Source organism: Pan troglodytes, chromosome 14, assembly GCF_028858775.2.
Source record: "Pan troglodytes isolate AG18354 chromosome 14, NHGRI_mPanTro3-v2.0_pri, whole genome shotgun sequence".
Classification (NCBI taxonomy): Eukaryota; Metazoa; Chordata; class Mammalia; order Primates; family Hominidae; genus Pan; species Pan troglodytes.
The window spans coordinates 38,816,808-38,836,361 of NC_072412.2; the positions used below are offsets into that span (position 1 = coordinate 38,816,808).

The 19,554-nt window shown below is 34.0% G+C and overlaps 1 protein-coding gene across 4 annotated transcripts in view; it reads left to right on the forward strand.

Annotated features, from left to right (window-relative positions):
• The window catches only part of COG6 (component of oligomeric golgi complex 6), a 96,591-nt gene that overhangs the window by 58,601 nt on the left and 18,436 nt on the right, over window positions 1-19,554 (forward strand). For 2 of the 4 annotated variants that reach the window (XM_024348531.3, XM_016925220.4), the window contains 6 exons: window positions 4,704-4,835; window positions 5,128-5,295; window positions 8,828-8,935; window positions 10,001-10,054; window positions 12,964-13,043; window positions 17,526-17,660. In XM_024348531.3, coding sequence (XP_024204299.2) covers window positions 4,704-4,835; window positions 5,128-5,295; window positions 8,828-8,935; window positions 10,001-10,054; window positions 12,964-13,043; window positions 17,526-17,660 — 677 coding nt within the window. The remainder of the gene's footprint in view (window positions 1-4,703; window positions 4,836-5,127; window positions 5,296-8,827; window positions 8,936-10,000; window positions 10,055-12,963; window positions 13,044-17,525; window positions 17,661-19,554) is intronic. The other 2 variants (XM_509639.8, XM_054665221.2) reach the window with 1 other exon arrangement.

Genomic DNA, 19,554 nt, shown 5'->3' on the forward strand with positions numbered 1-19,554 from the left:
AAGGAAATGCAAATTAAAACCACAGTGAGACACCACCTTACTCTTGTAAGAATGGCCATTATTAAAAAGTGAAAAAAAAAAAAACATGTTGATGTGGATATGGTGAAAGGGAATGCTTATATACTGCTGGTGGGAATGTAAATTAGTACAACCTCTATGGAAAACAGTAGGAAGATTTCTTAAAGAACTAAAAGATCTACCATTCAATCCAGCAATCCCACTACTGGGTATCTACCCAAAGGAATAGAAGTCATTGTATCAAAAAGACACTTGCACACATGTGTTTATTGCAGCACGGTTGCAGTTGTAAAGATATGGAACCAGCCTAAGTGCCCATCAACTAATCAGTCGATAAAGAAATTGCAACAACTTGAATGGAGCAGGAGGCCATTATTCTAAGTGAAGCAACTCAGGAATAGGAAACCAAAAACTGTATGTTCTTACTTATAAGTGGGAGCTAAGCTATGGGTACACAAAGGCACACAGAGTGATATAATGTACTATGGAGACTCAGAAGGGGGAGAGGATGAGGAGTGAGGGATGAAAAATTACATATTGGGCACGATATACACTACTTGGATGATGGGTGCACTAAAATCTCAGACTTCGCCACAGTACAATCATCCATGTAACTAGAAACCACTTGTACACCAAAAGCTATTAAAATTTAAAAAAATTTTTTTTAAGATTTATTGCTTCCAAAAGACACTATATACTCTTCTCTCTCTCTCTCTCTCTCTGTACACACACACACACACACACACACACACACACACACTATATATTATAGTTTATAACTTAGAAGAGAAAATTACACATTAAACATTTAGGTTCTTAATCATACAAGGTTTGTAGTTCTACTAGAGCTGTACTCCTCATCTAGCTTCCCTGGAGGATTTATTAGATTTTTTTTTCTGTTTATGAAAGGTATTGGGAACTGACACATAACGTGTTTGCTCTGGTTTCTATAGCTGTCTATTTCTATATTATAGCTATTAGAATGCTAGCAGATCTTTCTGATTTGTTCTAAGCTAAAGATTCCACTGAAAAAAATTTGAGTATCTTCAGTTTATATTTCTTATGTATATGCATGCACATATATGGAATAGCTTTATATTTAAATTTTTGGAATTATGAGTATGTTGATTTCTATTAAATGTATATTTATTTTTAAAAACAAATGGAAACACAAGAAAATAACACTCATCTACATCCTGTCACCCTGAATTGACTGTTATTAACTGCTTGGTAGTTGGTTGTTTCTTTTAGGGGGCAGAGATCACTCTATTAATTTTGTAAAACTGATATGCATATATTTATGCATAATTTAAACCATGGAGAAGAGCACAAAGATGAAAAATTTTTAAAAACCCTCTTCTTGGAAATAACATTAGTTAACTTTATTATAATCAGTTTAACAACAGTCTGGATATCATTTGAAGTAGGAATGATAAATAGAATACTTTTGTGAAGAAAAGATCATATTCTGGAGGTTTTTTAAAGTTCACATTTATTTGAATCTAATGAAAGAAAAGGAGACAAAACTGAAGAAACTGTGGAACTTGAAATATGTATCTCTTCACCCAAGAAATATTTTCCTTCAATTTTGTAAGTTTTGGCTTTATGTGTTTTGGGGCTTTTTTGTTGGGTGCATATATGTTTATAATTATTTTATTTTCTTGATGGATTGACCCTTTTATCATTATCAGAATCTTTTATTTCTAGTAATTTTGTTTTAAAGTCTGTTTTGTCTGATATTAGTATATTAGTGTAGCTAATTTAATCTAGCTTTCTTTCAGTTATTGTGTGCAAGGTATATCTTTTTATATCCTTGTACATCTAATTTATTTTTGTCTTAAAAGTGTGTCTCTTGAAGTTGGCATATAGTTGGTACATGGTGTGGTTTTTCAAATTAATCTGCTAGTCTCTGCTTTTTGATTGTCATGTTTAATCCATTTACACTTAATTTAATTGAGGGTAGAGTAGGATTTATGTCTGCAATTTGCCCTTTTGTTTTCTGTATGTCTTAAATGATTTTTTTTTTCTCTGTGTCCCTGTTACTTCTTTTACACTGAGTAGATACTTTCTAGTCTACTAATTTAATTCCCTTATTTAAACATATATGTATGTGGGTATAGGGTTAGTTATATTTCCTGAGTGGTGCCCTGGGAATTACAATTAGCATCTTAATTTATAACAACATACTTTGAATAGTATACAAAAACTTTGCTCCTACATAGCTCCATTCTCCTCTTCCTTTATGCCGTTATTAATACAGTTAAATCTTATTACATTGTATGCCCATCAACATAGACTTATAATTATTGCCTCATGCAGTTTTCTTTTAAATTAGAGTTATGAACAAAAAATACATTAAAACTGTTGTTTATAGTTATCTTTGTTGGAGCCTTGACCAGTGCTCTATTTCTTTATGTGGATCGAGTTACTTTCTAGTGTCCAGTTTTCCTTAGTATGTCTTGTAGGGCAGGTATGCTAGTGAAGAATTTTTGCCTTTATTTGGAGTGTCTTAATTTCCCCCTTATTCTTGAAGAATAGTTTTGCTGAATTTGAAATACTTGGTTGACAGTTTATTTCAGCCTGTGAATATGTCATCCAATATGCAGACTTCTGGCCTGCATGTTTTCTGGTAAGAAATCAGCTATTGATCTTGTCAAAAATCCTTGTTCATAGTGAGTTATTTCTTTTTAGTTGCTTTCAGGATTATCTGTCTTTTGACAGTTTGATTATGATGTGTGTTACTGTAGGTCTCTTGAGTTTATCCTTCTTGGGGGTCATTTAGCTTCTTGGATGTTGATTAATGTTTTTTAAAATCAAAATTGGTAATCTTTCTGTCATTGTTTCTTCACTGCCTTTTTTTCTTTGTTCTTTCCTTCTGGGCTTCCCCTTTATACTTATACTGTTAAATGGTGTCTTATCTCTGATGTTCTGTTCATTTTTTCAAATTCTTTTTCTTTCTATTTCTCAGACTCAATAATCTTTAAGTTCCTGTCTTTAAGTTCACTGATTATTTATTCCACCTGCTCAAATCTGCTATAAGGCCAAGCACAGCAGTTCACACCTGTAATGATAGCATTTTGGGAGGCTAAGGCAGGAGGATCACTTGAGCCCAGGAGTTTGAGACCAGCCTGGGCAACATAGCAAGACTACCATCTCTACAAAAAAGAAAATTAGCGAGGCTTGGTGGCATGTGCCTGTAGTCCTAGCTGTTAATACTTGGGAAACTGAGGTGGGATGATCACTCGAGCATGCAGTGAGCTGTGATTGCACCACTGCACTTTATCCTGAGTGACAGAGAAAGACCCTGTCAAAAACAAAAAACAAAAACAAAAACAAAACCCTATAGTTAATTTTTCATTTCAGTTGTGTACTTTTTGACTCCAGAATTTCTCTTTGGTTGTATTTTATTATTCCTGTCTCTTTATTGATATTCTCTATTTGGTGAGACATTGTTTTCATACTTTAGTTCTTCAGACATGATTTTCTTCAGTCTTTGAACATATCTAAAATAGCTTGTTTAAAGTCTTTGTCTAGTAAATCTAACATCTGGACTTCAGAGAATGTTTCTGTTGAGGTGTTTTTCTGTGCATGCTGTGCATGGACTGTATTTTCTTGTTTGTTTGCATGTTTTATGATTTTTTTGTTCTTGTTTTTATGAAGGAGAGAGTATTTTTGGACATGCTTACTTTGCTATTCCTGGTGATGTCACTTATGTATTAACTTTCTACATGAAACAATCTTATAATAAATGCCGATATTTGAAAATTCTTACACCTTTCTGCCTACCTGCCACTAAGATGTAGTCTCTTACTTTGTCTTCTAAGTGCTATTTTTAAAAAATTTACAAAATGTTACTTTATTAACATTGTAAGTATTCTGAAAATATTTTTAAAGAAATTCATAGGCACTTCTTTTTATGTATCATGGTGCCACCAAATAAGGATAGTGAACTTGGCATACCTTCTACTTAGTAAGTGCAAGGCATGTTACTCAGCCATGCAACAATCTCATTTAATATTTACAGAGTCCCTCTGAAGCTCTGAAAACTTAAGTAACTTGCTGAAGATTACACAACTAGTAAGTGATAGATCCAAGATTTGAACTTAATGTGTTTAACTCTAGAGCCCAAGATATTAATGGTAATGTTATACTGTTTCTGTGAAGTGATTTTCAAAATGTGGGACCCATGGGTTACCTTCTTGAGAGACTCCTGGGGTGCTTGTTGAACTGTCAATTCCTGAACCCCTAACCTATACATATTGAACTAAAATCTCTGAAATTTGGGCCTGAGAGTAGGTGACGTTTCTCAATTATATTATAGTTGGGATAGTGCTGGTCTATAGACTGCTTTTTTCTTATGATTTGGGCTAAAAAATAAAACAGTAGGCCATTTTAAATCCATATTAAAATGTAATTCTACAATTCAATTGAACACTAACTTTTCAAATTAATTTTTTGAATTTTAGAGTACAAGGTGACATATTCTGAGATAATCTGACAAAGAACTTTTCTCTCACTTTGTGTGCTGTTAATATAGTTCAAAGTAAGCTATTGATAAATTATAGGTTTCTAATGTGTGAGTCTGTGCTTTATAACTTTTACATTTTTTTACTATGAACTTACATTTATACATTAAAATTTAGTGGAAAAAATATAAGGAGTGGGTAAATCATCTCTTGTTTTAGGTTGAACTCCCACCACCTGATCTTGGACCAAGTTCTGCACTAAATCAGACACTCATGTTGCTGCGTGAAGTTTTAGCATCTCACGATTCTTCAGTTGTACCATTAGATGCTCGTCAAGCTGATTTTGTGCAGGTATGTTATAAATTCATTTTTAATGATTGTTTTTTGCTCTTCTATTGTACACTGTGTTTCAATTCTGGAATTTTGTAATTCATATACTTTGACAGTCTCTTTCTTACTGTTGATTTTCCATCAAATATTAAACCAGTTATCATAACTTAAAAAGCATTGATTTATGTTTAATCTTTTCCTACGTGCTTCTATAAATTGGCTTCCTTCCAATTAGTTTGGCATTAAATATCATTAACCCAAGACCATATCAGTGATTGAGAAATAAAGAATTCATTTTATTTTTCATTTGTAGGTTTTATCATGTGTCTTGGATCCTCTCCTACAGATGTGTACTGTATCAGCCAGCAATTTAGGCACAGCTGACATGGCCACTTTCATGGTCAATTCACTATATATGATGAAGACAACATTAGCTCTATTTGAATTCACTGACAGACGTCTGGAAATGCTACAGTTTCAGGTAAATTTTTCTATAAAATGACTATTGACTATGATTGAATCTTTTTCTCTATGTGATAGCTTTAAGTTATTGGCTTAACTAATTTTAATGACCTAATTCCTATAGATCCCTTGATATCATCTGATGAAAGGACACACATGCACATACACAACACACGCACATACACAACACACACACACACACACACACACACACACAAATTCAGTATTTCAGTTTTCAACTTTAGAGGAACCAGAATGTGTAATGTTTAAAATACTTGATTCATACCATAATATGTGATAGTAGATTGAAGCTTTCTGATTAATTTGAACAGTTAGTCTGTATGTGGATTTTAGTTTCTGAACTGTGAATAATATGCTATATTTTTCAAGCTGCATAGTTAATGCAAAATGTGTTACAGAGGACAGATATATTTTTATCTATGTGTAAACCAGTGTTAGGCAAAACATTACAAATTGCTATACCAATCACTTGAGTTCTTGAGTCCTATAAAGCAAATGGTTATCACTTAAGAGAGTATATGATGACTAAAACAAAGCCAGTTGTAAAATTTAGTAGATAGTTGGATTCCAATTTTAAGCAGTGATTATTGGTAAATATACTGTTTTTTAAAAAAACAACTCTGAATGTTCTGTGCTATCACACATATATCAACAGTTTGACAGTGGGTATAGGAATGAGTTTTGATATATCTAAATTCATATTTTCTAATTTTTAATTTTTTCTTTTAAAATAAATGTATCAGAATTTTCCATATTTGTGGTTTAAAGTCAAATAATTCTACAGAACTTCTTATGAAAAGCCACCAGTGTACCATCCTCTCCACCCCCAACATCTCTTTCTCATTTCTCCCTCAAAAGCACAATTTCTTTCAGTTTTTATAGTTGCTTCTTTTGCTATTTATATTTGTAATTCTAAACACTTACATGTATTGCCACGTATAGATTTTTTTTAGTTTTTTATCTAATGTATTAAATTAGATACATTTATGTGAAATGAAATGAATATTGTGAAATGTTCTAATACATTGTGAAATGAAATGAACAATGAAAATTTAGTTATCTACTGCCACTCCCCCAACCCCCCTGGATAAGAATATGGTCATACTTAAGAGTTTTCCCATCCTCCCAATGTAGCTATATTATAAATTTTGGTTAGATCAATGTTTTGCTGAATTATTATTACTATGTAAACATTATTGGTGACTGAGCCATGTAATGAAGAATGGTTAATTTACCTTTCTTGGATAACTTCTTCATTTTCTGTGGAATTAATAACATTTTTATTTAAGAAATGTCACTTTTTTCTGTATTTGTCACTAATTCAAGCCCAAATCCCTGCCATTTATCTAAATCTTAAGATGTTAAGATATGTCAGGTGTTTATCAATTTGCTTTATCACCAATTATCTATGTTTCTTATGTGTTCCATAGCTATTTTATGCATGGTAAAAATTCTTCTTGGTCTATGTGCTAAATTAAGCTTATTAGTTTATTCAAGTTATCTATGTCCTTGCTTATTTTTGCCACCATTGGATGTGTCAACTGGACTTTTACATGTGTTTCAACATTCTCCAGAGATCTCTTGAGCCAGATCTTTATTAGTCCTGGCAGCATTTTCAGTAATTGTTCTGTCAGCAGATAATTCAGGCTCCCCTTTCTCCAGACTCCAGTAGCAATTTTCCCAGTGCCCTTTCAGACCCCACTGGCAGTCTCTTGAGTGGGTATTCCAAGTGGACAAATCACAGTGTGGAAGTGCTTATTGGCCTGTTCTTGCATTATGCTTGTCAGTGTGCTGTCAGCCAAGACTGGCCACATAGAACAGCCTGGATTCAGTGTGATAGAGGACAATACAAAGGTGTGGATATGTGAAGGTGTGGTTTATCACGTTTCTCCAAAGTAACAATTTACCTTGTTGGGTAAAGGAGTCTTGATTTTAGGACCTTTACTACCAATAACCTATTATTTTTTTCCCACTCTTATATAGCTTCTTCCAGTGTTTCAAGCAAGAAGTCCAGGCTAGTCAGATTCTCTTGTTTTTAGTAATCTAGTCCCTTCATCTGGAAACTTACAGGGATTTTCCTTTGAGTTTATATGTTTTCCCAGGATATTTTTGGTATGTCTCTTTTTAAAAATTATTTGCATCTTGGACTTCAGAGAACCATTTCAATGTAAAGATTCAAACCTTTCTTTTGCTTAGTAAAGAGTTCTATTTCTTTAATCATCACTTTTCTATGTGTTACTTTTTATATTTTGAAGCCCCTGTCCTTGGTTGGTTTTATCTCACGGATCTGCCATCTAATTTCTTTTTAAATCTCTTCACTTTAATCTATTTCTTTGATATTTGCTCTATATTACTTTCCTTCCATTTTTCTTTCAGATCGCTGATTTGATGCTTCGCAGTAACTCTTTTTCACCTTCATTGAGTGTTTACCTTTGCGCACTTTGTTTTTCTTTGGTTTCTAGTAAATCCAGCAAGTAAGGGCTCTAATTGTACTTCCTTGGGCATTTATTTAAAAAAAAAAAATGAAAGTACTTTATGTCTTTCAGTAGTGTTGCCTCAGGAAAGAAACCATACTTGTTCTGATTATTCACAAGGGCTTTCTTTTAGCTTCCTCACCTCTTTTAAATCAGTTCTAAGTTTTTTAGGGGGACGAGCAGAGCTATTGGAGTTGCTTGGAAAATGGCAATCATTTAGATGGTAACAGATACCATAGTTGACAGTGTACTGTGTCATTAGCAAGGAAACTGGTAAAATCTGGGGGAACATTCTGGTGAGGAATAGAAGGAAGACCTCTAGACTCAGGATTGTACTGGCACAAAAAAAAAAAAAAAAGAACAAGATTTTTTCTCACCAGGGAATGTTTCAACCCATCAAGGTAGTTCTCTTCTGTGGTTTTTATCTCCATTAGCATTAGTTGGAATCCCCCAAAATAGCACAAAGCTGGGGAGCCCATACTACTCACATCTGTTAGCTGCATCTTCTTAGGCAGTTCCTGAACCTGAAATCTTTAGTCAAGTTTCTACTGGGCCCTCAGCTCTTCCCTACTTGTCACAGACCTGCCTTATCCTCAGGAGAATTTACTACCTGAGCTGTAGTGGGATTTCCTCTAGGCTTCTCCAGATGGTATATTTGATTTGTTAAGTCAGTCTAGAAAGTTGGGAGCATGAGGAGGACAGGAGGTCAGGAACATCAGGCCCTTATCTTGGAATTCTTCCTAAATATTTTATTTTATACTGTTGTTGTTTACTAGTGTTTTTTGTTTGTGTTTTGTTTATTACCAGCTTTTAAAAGGGCTGAGAAGCAACCCAAATTTTGTGACTGGAGGATAGTCCTAGAATCCTCCTTGTTTATAATTTTTAAAGTAAGACTTTTTCCCCCTTTCATAGAAAGACTTACTGTTTGGGGGAAGAAAGAGGCTTTGTTACAGAGGTGATCCCTGTGCCTCATCATCAGTGCCAATGCAAGGCACTGCATCTACTCTCATCAGTGTCATTCTTCTTTTAAAATGTTTTCTTTGTGTTTTATTTTAGATCGAAGCACATTTGGACACACTTATAAATGAGCAAGCCTCTTATGTTTTAACTAGGGTAGGCTTGAGTTACATCTATAACACTGTACAGCAACATAAACCTGAACAGGTAAGTGCATAGATGTTCCTTCCTAATTCTAAGAACATGCCAGTTTAGAGTATGGCTTCTAGAGCTGCACTCTGGATTCTTGGCTCTACCACATATTAGCTGTGTTTTCCTGGGAAAGTGACTTATTTTTCTGTATCTGTTTCCTTACCTGTGGATTGGGGGTAATAATAGTATCTGTGTCATAGGGTTGTTCTTAAGACATAATACATGCATAGTTCTTAGATGACTTCCTAAAATATGGTAGAGTGCCCCACAGTATTAACAATCCTTTTTATTAAAAATAGTTTTTGTTAAAAGTAATGAAAATATACAAAAATTAGTATTATAAAATGTCTAAAGAATATTCATACTGGTAAGTTTTTCAGATTCCTATATCACTATTAGTTAATTGAATGCATAGATTACTGTATAAATAGCAGTCATCTTCTTTTTAATTTAGCAAATTGTTGCCCATTACTTTGAGAAGGTAGTCACTTCTGGGGCCAGCATATGATCTTGTTAAATTATAGAACCCTAGTAGAAATAAAGGAGTGGTGGGAACCTTAGAAAACCATGTAAGCCATCTTTCTTAAGAAAGCAAAGAACTCATTCAAACAGCATTAACATGAAGACTATGTTATGGCCCAGAAACTCTTAAATGAAGCTCTTAAAACACAACTTTTCAATTCTTTCTTTGCTGAAGTGGTAAGCAAATTTCTACCAGTAGGAACCAATTTTACTGCCTTTCTGTACTTTCTAAAAGTATCAAAGTGAAACTGTTCAAGCCTCCATGTGTCACTGGCATCTTCCAGTGCTTCATTGCCTTCATTTTCTTGGGTATGCGTAAACTTGAAGTATCATGATATTTCTGTTGTTAATAAACTTGAGCACCTCTTGCTCCCTCCAACAAATCATAGTCCCTGATCTTATTGAGGTTGAAGAAATTACACTTGAGTTCTTTGGAAATAAGCTAAATGATTTTCCAAATTTGGGCAGTGCACTAATGAACTATATTCAGTAAGTGAAATGAAATGTATATCTCCTTTTTTACATCTTGGATCTGCTTTTTTTTTTTTTTTAAAATAGGGCTCTTTAGCTAATATGCCCAACCTAGATTCTGTGACACTGAAGGCTGCAATGGTAAGTGTATAATAAAACATTTTAATTTAGATTTCCTTATGGATCGATAGTCTTCATTTTTTGCTGTGTGATAATTTCATTCTGGGTGACACTTTTTATCTCTTGATGTGCTGTATGAACGTTGGGTCCAATAATAATGACTGAGCCTGTATTACTTTAATTGAACAGTTCTGGCCAAGTCTTACATTCATAGTAGTGTTCCACTATGCTCTGATAGTCTCATCATTACTGTTTAGGATTACTGTTTACTCTTTATTTTTAGAGTTTTGTTCCTAATTTAAGTGAGAAACAGGAATGACAGATATGAAGAAATTAGGCTGTATATCATTATAAACTTGTTACTACCTTGATCCTTCGTTTAAAGTTCCTGACGTGAAAATCGAAATTAGATTCCACTCTTAAAACAGTATGTTACTCTTTAGTTTGAGACTCACTGAATTTCCACTTTATTACCTTCCTTCTTTTCAGGTGAAGATCTTGTACCTTCCTTTTTGCATGATCACTACTTTTTGTAGTGTGTTTCTGTGTCTTAAATGTATATACTTTCCTCATATGCATAGTGTTCATATGCATAACCATTCATTGTATGATATTTAAGTCATATAGCTCTATCCCTCATAGGAATGATCCCTTTTGGAAGTTTTATGATAGTACTACTAGTAATAGTAATAATAATATGGAAGAACAACAGCCATTAACATTAGCATAGCAAGTGTTTTCCGTGTATTAACTCTTTAATCCTCATGACAACCCCATTCAATCCAGGAAGTTGGCCTACAGAGCTTGTGGGTTTAACTACTGTACTAAACTAGTGATCCTAAGTATTTAAAATACTCACGTATACTCACTGCCACAATGGCCTGACTTTCATAGATAGTCTTGTAGGAAGGTTTTTAAATTTTCCAACAATTTTTGATGCCAAGGCTTTCCTATATATTATCTTCCAGAACTCAGTTTAACTGAAAACAAAAGGATAGGCTCATAAGATACCTAACAAATGCAAAGAAGAAGGTAGAGCTATCTATATGATTATTAGATAAAGTAGAATTTAAAAAGACTAAATGAGACAAATAAGAAACATTATGTCATGATAAAAGACACTATATAGAAGCAACAGTTATAACTTCTATATATAAAACAAAAACATAGTAGCAAAAATTAGAAATGCAAAAAAAATTCGATATTAAAAAGTTTAAATAAAAATAGATGAAAATGAATTTTAGATTCATTAAAAGATATGTTTTTAGAAAGTTATATATACACTTACCATACTGTCCAGTACAATTCCACTTCAAGATATTTACCCCCCAAAAATGAAGATCTATGCTCACACTTAGATCTGTAACATTAGTTAGTACCAAATATATGTTCCCTTCCTCTGTTTCTCCTTCTCTCTTGACACATATCCAGTCTGTAATACAACTCATAAAATATTTGAAATGCCATTAAAAATTCTTCATGTTCCTGGTGTTAATTTTCAGAGCAATTAAGGTGAATATGAATATACGATGTCTCTAAAGAAACAAATCTTGCTTGAGTTTTCTATTTAATACGTGATTATATACAACCATTTGTTGTCTCCATTTGGGGGTTTCTAAGGCACTTCAATTCAGCATGTCCAAAACTAACTCTGCGCATTCCAGCCTAAACCTAAGTCCTCTTCCAGGCATTATTAACTCAGAAAATTGTAAGACCTTCTATCCATTTATCATTTAAATAGTTATTAACCGAGTTTCTGCTATTTTCTAGGCATCATGCTAAGAATTGGGATGAAAACAGATATGATCTAGTAAGGGATGCAGCTACTACACAAATAAATGAATGAAGAGTACAGTTATGTGTTATGATAATATGGTGAATTAATTTATACATATCCAAAATCTGGGAGTCCATCCCTTCATTCTATCAGTAACCAAGTCCTGATGGTCCTCAAATATCTTTACGTCTTTCACCTTGATTGCCCCTATAGTCTAAAAATGCTGCAGTAGGTACCTAAGGTACCTAACTGGTGTCTTTGTATCTATTATTGCAATCTTCCATTCTGTCTTCCTATGGCCAGATTTAGCTTCTTAAAACTTAAATCAGATTTCTCCCTTACTTAAATTCAATGGTTTACTAATGCTTTTGAAATAATTAAAATCCTTAAATAAGCATGCCAGTCCTACATGATCTCTACTTATATGTTTTCCTTCCCACCTCAAGTCTTCATGCTGTCTCCTCTCCCTGAACCTCCCCACCCATCAATCCACTTACTTAATGTATATTCATCTTTAACGTTTCACTTCAAATGTCCTTTCCTGAGAGATGCTTTTGCCAAATCCACAGACTAGGTCCTTGATTTATGCTTTATAGTACCTTGTTTTATTCCTTAATAGCATTTAACAAAGTTTGTAATTATATATTTATTTATATTATTATCTGTTTAACACCTCTCTTGCTAGGCCATAAGCTCTGTGAAGCTAGGGACTATCCTTTTTTTGCTCATTTTTATACTTCCATTACTTAATATAGTACCTTTTCAATGGTAGGTATTAGTTGAACTAATGAATGCATTAATGAACAAATGAACAAATATAGTAAAATCAAGAAACAGGTAGACCTGAAACCTGATGACTTGACTTCTTGTTAATATTATTACTTAAAAGCTTTGTGAGGAAGACTAAAATGAATGGTTTGGATTCAGGATTTTGAAAGTAAGTATTGCTAATATTGACTATATTACAGATTTGACAGTTTTAGGGAGTTTTAGTTAGAATGTTTAGAAAATACACAATTTGAACACAACAATCTAGTTATTTAGAGTATGGAATTTTTCTCAAGTATTTAATTCTTAAAAGAGATGTTTATATTTGAGACGTTTGTTAGCACATGTATGTACTTTATATTTTGTATTTCTCTGTTTCATTTAGGTTCAGTTTGATCGTTATCTGTCAGCCCCAGACAACCTATTGATACCACAGCTGAACTTTCTTCTAAGTGCCACAGTGAAGTAAGTATTTTTGGTCCCAAGTAGTTGGTAAAGATTCACATATTTTTAAATATCAAGTACATTTTTTTGGAAAAAAATTTATTTTCAAGAATAAATGATTTACCATTGAAAATCTATAGTTCTCAACCTTTCTTCTGCCTTGGCATGCCAAAGGATGAGATCTGAACATGTCTGTACTTATTCCATGTCTATATGTCACTCCAAAATCTCTAATTAGTACATGATTGTTAAAATTACTTTGAATATAATTGAAGCTATATAGCTGTAATACCAAATTCCCTTATGTTAACAAACATGTCAGAATAATGTTGAATATGTTATGGAAAATCAATAATATATTCATTATGCAATGCAGATGAACTGATTTATAGACTCTTTTGAATCTAAGGTAGTGTTCTGTAGATATAAAATTACTCAATATCATTTATCAGGAATGTATTCAGGACACCAAATCATACATTAAAATATTAGACTATAACAATTAGAAGAAGCGGAGAGATTATATGATCTTTCTTGATTTTAAGAAAAATATTGGCAAAATTGTCTATAGGTAAGAAATTAGGCAACATTATCTACACATTTTTTTTTCTTTCTATTCAAACAGCAGTGCAGTAAGTGTTTTCTACATAACAGGCACTAGGAGTTAAGGCTTAAAAGACATTTGCACTGTTTTCACGGAGCTTATAACCTAATAGGTCAGTTAAACATGCGAACAAATATTTACATTGAAATGTACAGTAAGGAAAGAACTATTGAACAAAACATTTCAGATATCTAAAAGAATGTAATGTTATAGAGGTGATATACTTATTTTCTGTTCTTGAGTATAGAACTACAGCAGAAAATAGAGCAAAGAAGCAGCTTTTTAACTCACCATGCAGAATTTGGTATCAATTAGAATTGGCTGGAAATCGATGGACCACTTTTTTTTTTTTCTCAGACACAGAGTTAGGAAAGTTCCATTTTAGGTGAGTGACTAGAGTAAATGAATTTAATTTTTTTTGTGACCTTTATATTGTATTATTCTAAAAGATATTATACTATTTACATAACCAGAATTCTAAAGACTTAAGAGATTACCAAAGAAACTGTTATGCTGTGACTCAGGTTGTTTGTAGGTACTTCTTTTTTTTTTTTTTGAGACGGTGTCTTGCTCTTTCTCCCAGGCTAGAGTGCAGTGATCTTGGCTTAGTGCAATCTCTGCCTCCCAGGTTCAAGCGATTCTCCTGCCTCAGCCTCCTGAGTAACTGGGAGTACAGGCGCCCACCTCCACACCTGGCTAATTTTTGTATTTTTAGTAGAGATGGGGTGTCACCATATTGGCCAGGCTGTTCTTGAACTCCTGACCTTGTGATCCACCTGCCTCGGCCTCCCAAAGTGCTGGGATTACAGGTGTGAGCCACTGCGCCCGGCCAATGTGCTTCTTAAATTATTAAATTTTTAACTGAATACCTGTAATTATTTTTAACTTAACTGTGTCTCAGTACGTAATATTAGAATGTTGTTAGCCATGTCACTACATGTGAAATATACTGTTATTCTTTTCATAATATAATGATTGAAGAGAGATTTTAATGTACTTTAAAAGATGACATGTAGCTCAGATGCTGTGAAGCAGGGGTCCCCAATCCTGGGCCAGGGACCCCGGTCTGTGGCCTGTTGGGAGCACGAACCCTACTGTGAACTGCGCCTGGAAGGATCTAGGTTGTGTGCTCCTTATGAGATGGAACAGTTTCATCCCAAAACCATCCCCCAACTTCTTGTCCACGGAAAAATTGTCTTCCACAAAACCAGTCCCTGCTGCCAAAAACACTGGGAACTGCTGCTGTAAAGGAAACAGATGGACAGATTTGGCTCTGTAACATTTTAAGGTTTTTACAGAAAAAGATAATATAAACTAAGTTGAAATATAAACAATAATATGGAAAAATGTTTGCAAAATATGTAACAGATAAATTATTGTTAATACATTATCCTTAATATATAGTAAGATCCTATAAATTCATACAAATTGTAGAAAAACAGGCACTGAATATTTGAACAACTCACAGAAGTAATGGAAATGGCAAGTAAATATATGAGGAAATAGTAATTATCAAAAAATGCAAACTGAAACAACGAGAACTTTTGTCTATCAGACTGCTGACAATAAAACATTTATTACATACTAATGGAAGAGGTCTGAGAAAGTGGGCATTTTCACACTTTTTTGAATGAGAGTATAAATTAGTACAATCTTTTCAAAGAGCAGTTTGGCAACATTCCACAAAATTTCAAAATTATACATTCTTAGGCTCTTCTAAAATTTTATTTTTCTTTCTTAGTCTTGGTAATAGTTTAAAAAAACTGTTGAACCAGCAGTGGGATTGAGTATTGTGTATGGATCTATTTGAGTCCTTTGCCTCAGAAACTTGTCAGATTTCCTAAGCTTAAATCATTTTTGAAATTAAATGTTTGTCTTCCATTATTGAAGACAATATTTTAGTTTCTCCTTTACTTTTATTGTCCTGTTGTCTAACGGTAACAATGTAAACTTTGTTATTTTATTATCAGACAAATGAACAAGTTTTGATACTTTTTTTTAAATGTGAATTTTTAATTTAGTTTTTAAAATTATTTTATGATATGTGCCTAACATCCTATTATGAATTCTTACTATTTATAATGGCATTTAAAATTGAGATATGCATATTATTTATATAAGTATTAATACTACAAACAAGAATTTGAAATTTCTTAGTACCTATTTACCTCTGTTTTCATTCAGAAATATTTTTAAATGTTATATGCAAAGTATTGGAAAATTAAATGTGATCTGCAACATAATTTTCAATATTTGTATAGATGAACAGAAATTATGGTATAAATTTAGCTACTTATTTTCAAATCAGGATTGCTTTGAAAATATAGGGCATTTTACACATTTAAGATTTAACGTCAGGCCGGGCGTGGTGGTTCACTGAATGCCTGTAATCCCAGCACTTTGGGAGGTCGAGGCAGGCAGATCATGAGGTCAGGAGTTCAAGACCAGCCTTACCAATATGGTGAAACCCTGTCTCTACTGAAAATACAAAAATTAGCTTGGTGTGGTGGTGCGTGCCTGTAGTCCCAGCTACTTAGGAGGCTGAGGAAGGAGAATCGCTTGAACCCGGGAGGTGGAGGTTGCAGTGAGCCGCAGTCGCACCACTGCACTCCAGCCTGGGCAACAGAGCAAGACTCCATCTCAAAAAAAAAAAAAAGATTTAACATTAAAGGAGATTTTCTTATTTTTATTTTTTTGAGACAGAGTCTGGCATTGTCACCCAGGCTGGAGTGCAGTGGCATGATCTCAGCTCACTACAGCCTCCATCTCCTGGATTCAAGTGATTCTCCTGCCTTAGCTTCCTGAGTAGTTGGGACTACAGGTGCATGCCACCACGCCTGGCTGATTTTTGTATTTTTAGTAGAGATGGGGCCTCACCATGTTGGCCAGGCTGGTCTCGAACTCCTGACCTCAAATTATACACCTGCCTTGACCTTCCAAAGTGCTGGGGTGACAGTCTTGATAGCACTCCCGGCCTAAAGCAAATTTTTAAATTGCGCTCCTACTATCTGTTTTTGGTTTTTTCCTGTTCTCTTCTCCTGAACTTTGTTTATCTTCATAGTTGCAATACCTTTGGGACACCTATAACCTGTGTCTCCCTTTTTCTTGTCTTGTCTTAGTTTGACTGACTTTCAAAGGAGATTTTGATTTAGCACTTCAGCCTTGGAATAAGCTATTGAATACATTTAAGTAGCTAGGAAACAAGGTGGTATAGGAAATAGGGAAAAGAATAGAGAAAGAAAATGGTTTTAAAGAATTCTTCCCTTTGGAGTGAATTTGAAGCTTCTTGTTCTATTTTCAATGCAAAATCTCCAATATTCACCTTATAGCAATACAAAAATAGAGTTTGGACTACAGAAACCACAGTTGTGCATATATAAAATGTTCTCAATGAATCTTTGCTTATTGAGTCACAGTTACTTCCATAATAACTTAAGAAATAAAGAGAATGCAGATGCTTCCTAAAGTGAGCATATGGGAAAATGGGTAAGTTTTGATAACTCTTTTATTCAAGGTTTTTCCTCCATTATAGAAATAATATGCTAGAAATAAAGCATGTACCTATAATGGAGTAATTTTTTTGAGAGAAATTGAACATTTTTTTTTCTTTTAAGTACCTTCTTTTATTCACTTGTACTATCAGGAATATCCATATAGACAAAAATAAAGCAAGTTTGGGGTAAAATTAAAAAAAAATACTACCAGGAAGAGAACTACTGGATAGCTGTGAACTGAATGCTTTAGAGACCTCAGAAAGTCCAAACCTTAAAAGCAGGATTAATCTCCAAAGGCTGGAGAACCTGGAATTCTTATGTCAAAGGAAGGAAAAGAATGAGTATCTTAGCTGCAGGAGAGAAAAAGAGCAATTTGCTGTTCCTCTGCCTTTTTGTTCCATTCAGGCCTTCAGCTGATTGGATGGAGCCCGCCCCATTGACGGTGAATCTTCTTCACTCAGTCTTCCAACTTACATGCCAATCTCCTGTGGAAACACCCTCACAGACACACCCGGAAATTATGCTTTATCAACTAACTAGGTATCCCTTATCCAGTCAAGTTAACCCTTAAGATTAACTATCAGAGCTAATTTAGATTCATACTAATTAAGCTTAAAATCAAGCCTCTAAATTATCAACTTGATCTGTAATTAAATTAACTGCCTTCCGGAACAAAACATACATACTTAAAGATGACAGTTACAGACAATCAACAGTGTAACATCTATAATGCTAAGCATGTGATAAAATGCTATTGCAGTGAGGAAGCAGGAAAATATGAGCCAAACCTAGAGAAAAAATCAGTCAGTAAAAACATACTTACAAATGGTAAAGTTTACAGAATTAGCAGATAAGGTGTTTTAAAAAGCTGTTAAAAATATGTTCAAGAATGTAAAGGAAAACATGACCCTGAGAGAATAGGGGATTTTACAAAATTAGAATTTTAGAATTCAGAGATGCAGTATATAAAATGAAAAATTCACTGGATTGTCTTATAGGCCAGTTGAACACTCCAGAGGGAAAGATCAGTTAACTTGAAGAGAGGACAATAGAAACTGAAGCACAGATAGAAAAAAAATTAAAAGGCTGGAAAATAGATGGAGTCTTAGAGAATTGTGAGATAATACTAAGCAGTCTAACCTGTATAATTAGATATCATAGTGTAATTGAAGCAGAAAAATTTGAATAAAAGGGGAATTTTTTCTAAATGTTATGGCAAATAGGAACCCTCAGACCCAAGAAATTAAATGCCAAAGTATACCATAATCAAATTATTGAAAACCAGTGATAAAGAGAAAAATTTTTAAAGACATTTGCAGGGAACAGTGGCATTACTGACTTCCTGTCAGAAACAGCGCAGACCAGAACACAGTAGAATATCATCACCTTTGAAAAGCTAAGTATAAAAACGTCAACTTTAAATGATCGATCAAAAAAAAAAGTGTCTTTCAAACTGAAAGTGAAATAAATGTTTTGAAATAAACGAAAGTAGAGAAGGTTTATCCCCAGCATAATGCACTGTAAGAAATGGGTACAAAAAGAAAGAATTTTTTTTTTTTTTTTTTTTTGGAGACGGAGTCTTGCTGTGTCACCCAGGCTGGAGTGGAGTGGCGCGATCTTGGCTCACTGCAACCTCTGCGTCCTGGGTTCAAGCAACTCTTCTGCCTCGGCCTCCTGAGTAGGTGGGAATATGGACACCTGCCAATGTGCCCGGCTAATTTTTGTAGTTTTAGTAGAGACGGGGTTTCACCATGTTGGCCCGGCTGATCTCAAACTCCTGACCTTGTGATCTGCCCACCTCGTCCTCCCAAAGTGCTGGGATTACAGGTGTGAGCCACTGTGCCCGGCCAAAAAGGAAGAATTCTTTAAAATCATTTTCTATGCTTTTCTCTATTATTTTGAGAATTTTTACATCATTGCTCATCAGGGATATTGGCCTGTATTTTTGTTGTACTTTTTTTTTTTTTTCTTAATCTGTCTTTGGTTTTGATATCAGGGTTAAATACTGGCCTCATAGAATGAACGTGGAAGTATTCCCTTCTCATCTATTTCTTGGAATAGTTTGAGTAGAATTAGCATTAGTTCTTCCTTAATTATTTGGTAAAATTCAGAAGTGAAGCCATCAGTTCCTGGCTTTTTCTTTGCTGAGAGACTTTTTATTATGGCTTTGATCTCATTACTTGTTATTGGTCTCTTCAGGTTTTGAATTTCTTCATGGTTCAGTCTTGGCAGATTGCATGTGTCTAGGAATTTATTCATTTCTTCTAAGCTTATAGTTGCTCATAGTAGCCTATAATGAGCCTTTGAATTTCTGGGGTATTGGCTGTGATGTCTCCTTTTTCATCTCTGATTTTATTTATTTGGATCTTCTGGTTCTTAGTCTAGCTAAAGGTTTGTCAATTTTGTCTATCTTTTCAAAAAATCACCTTTTGTT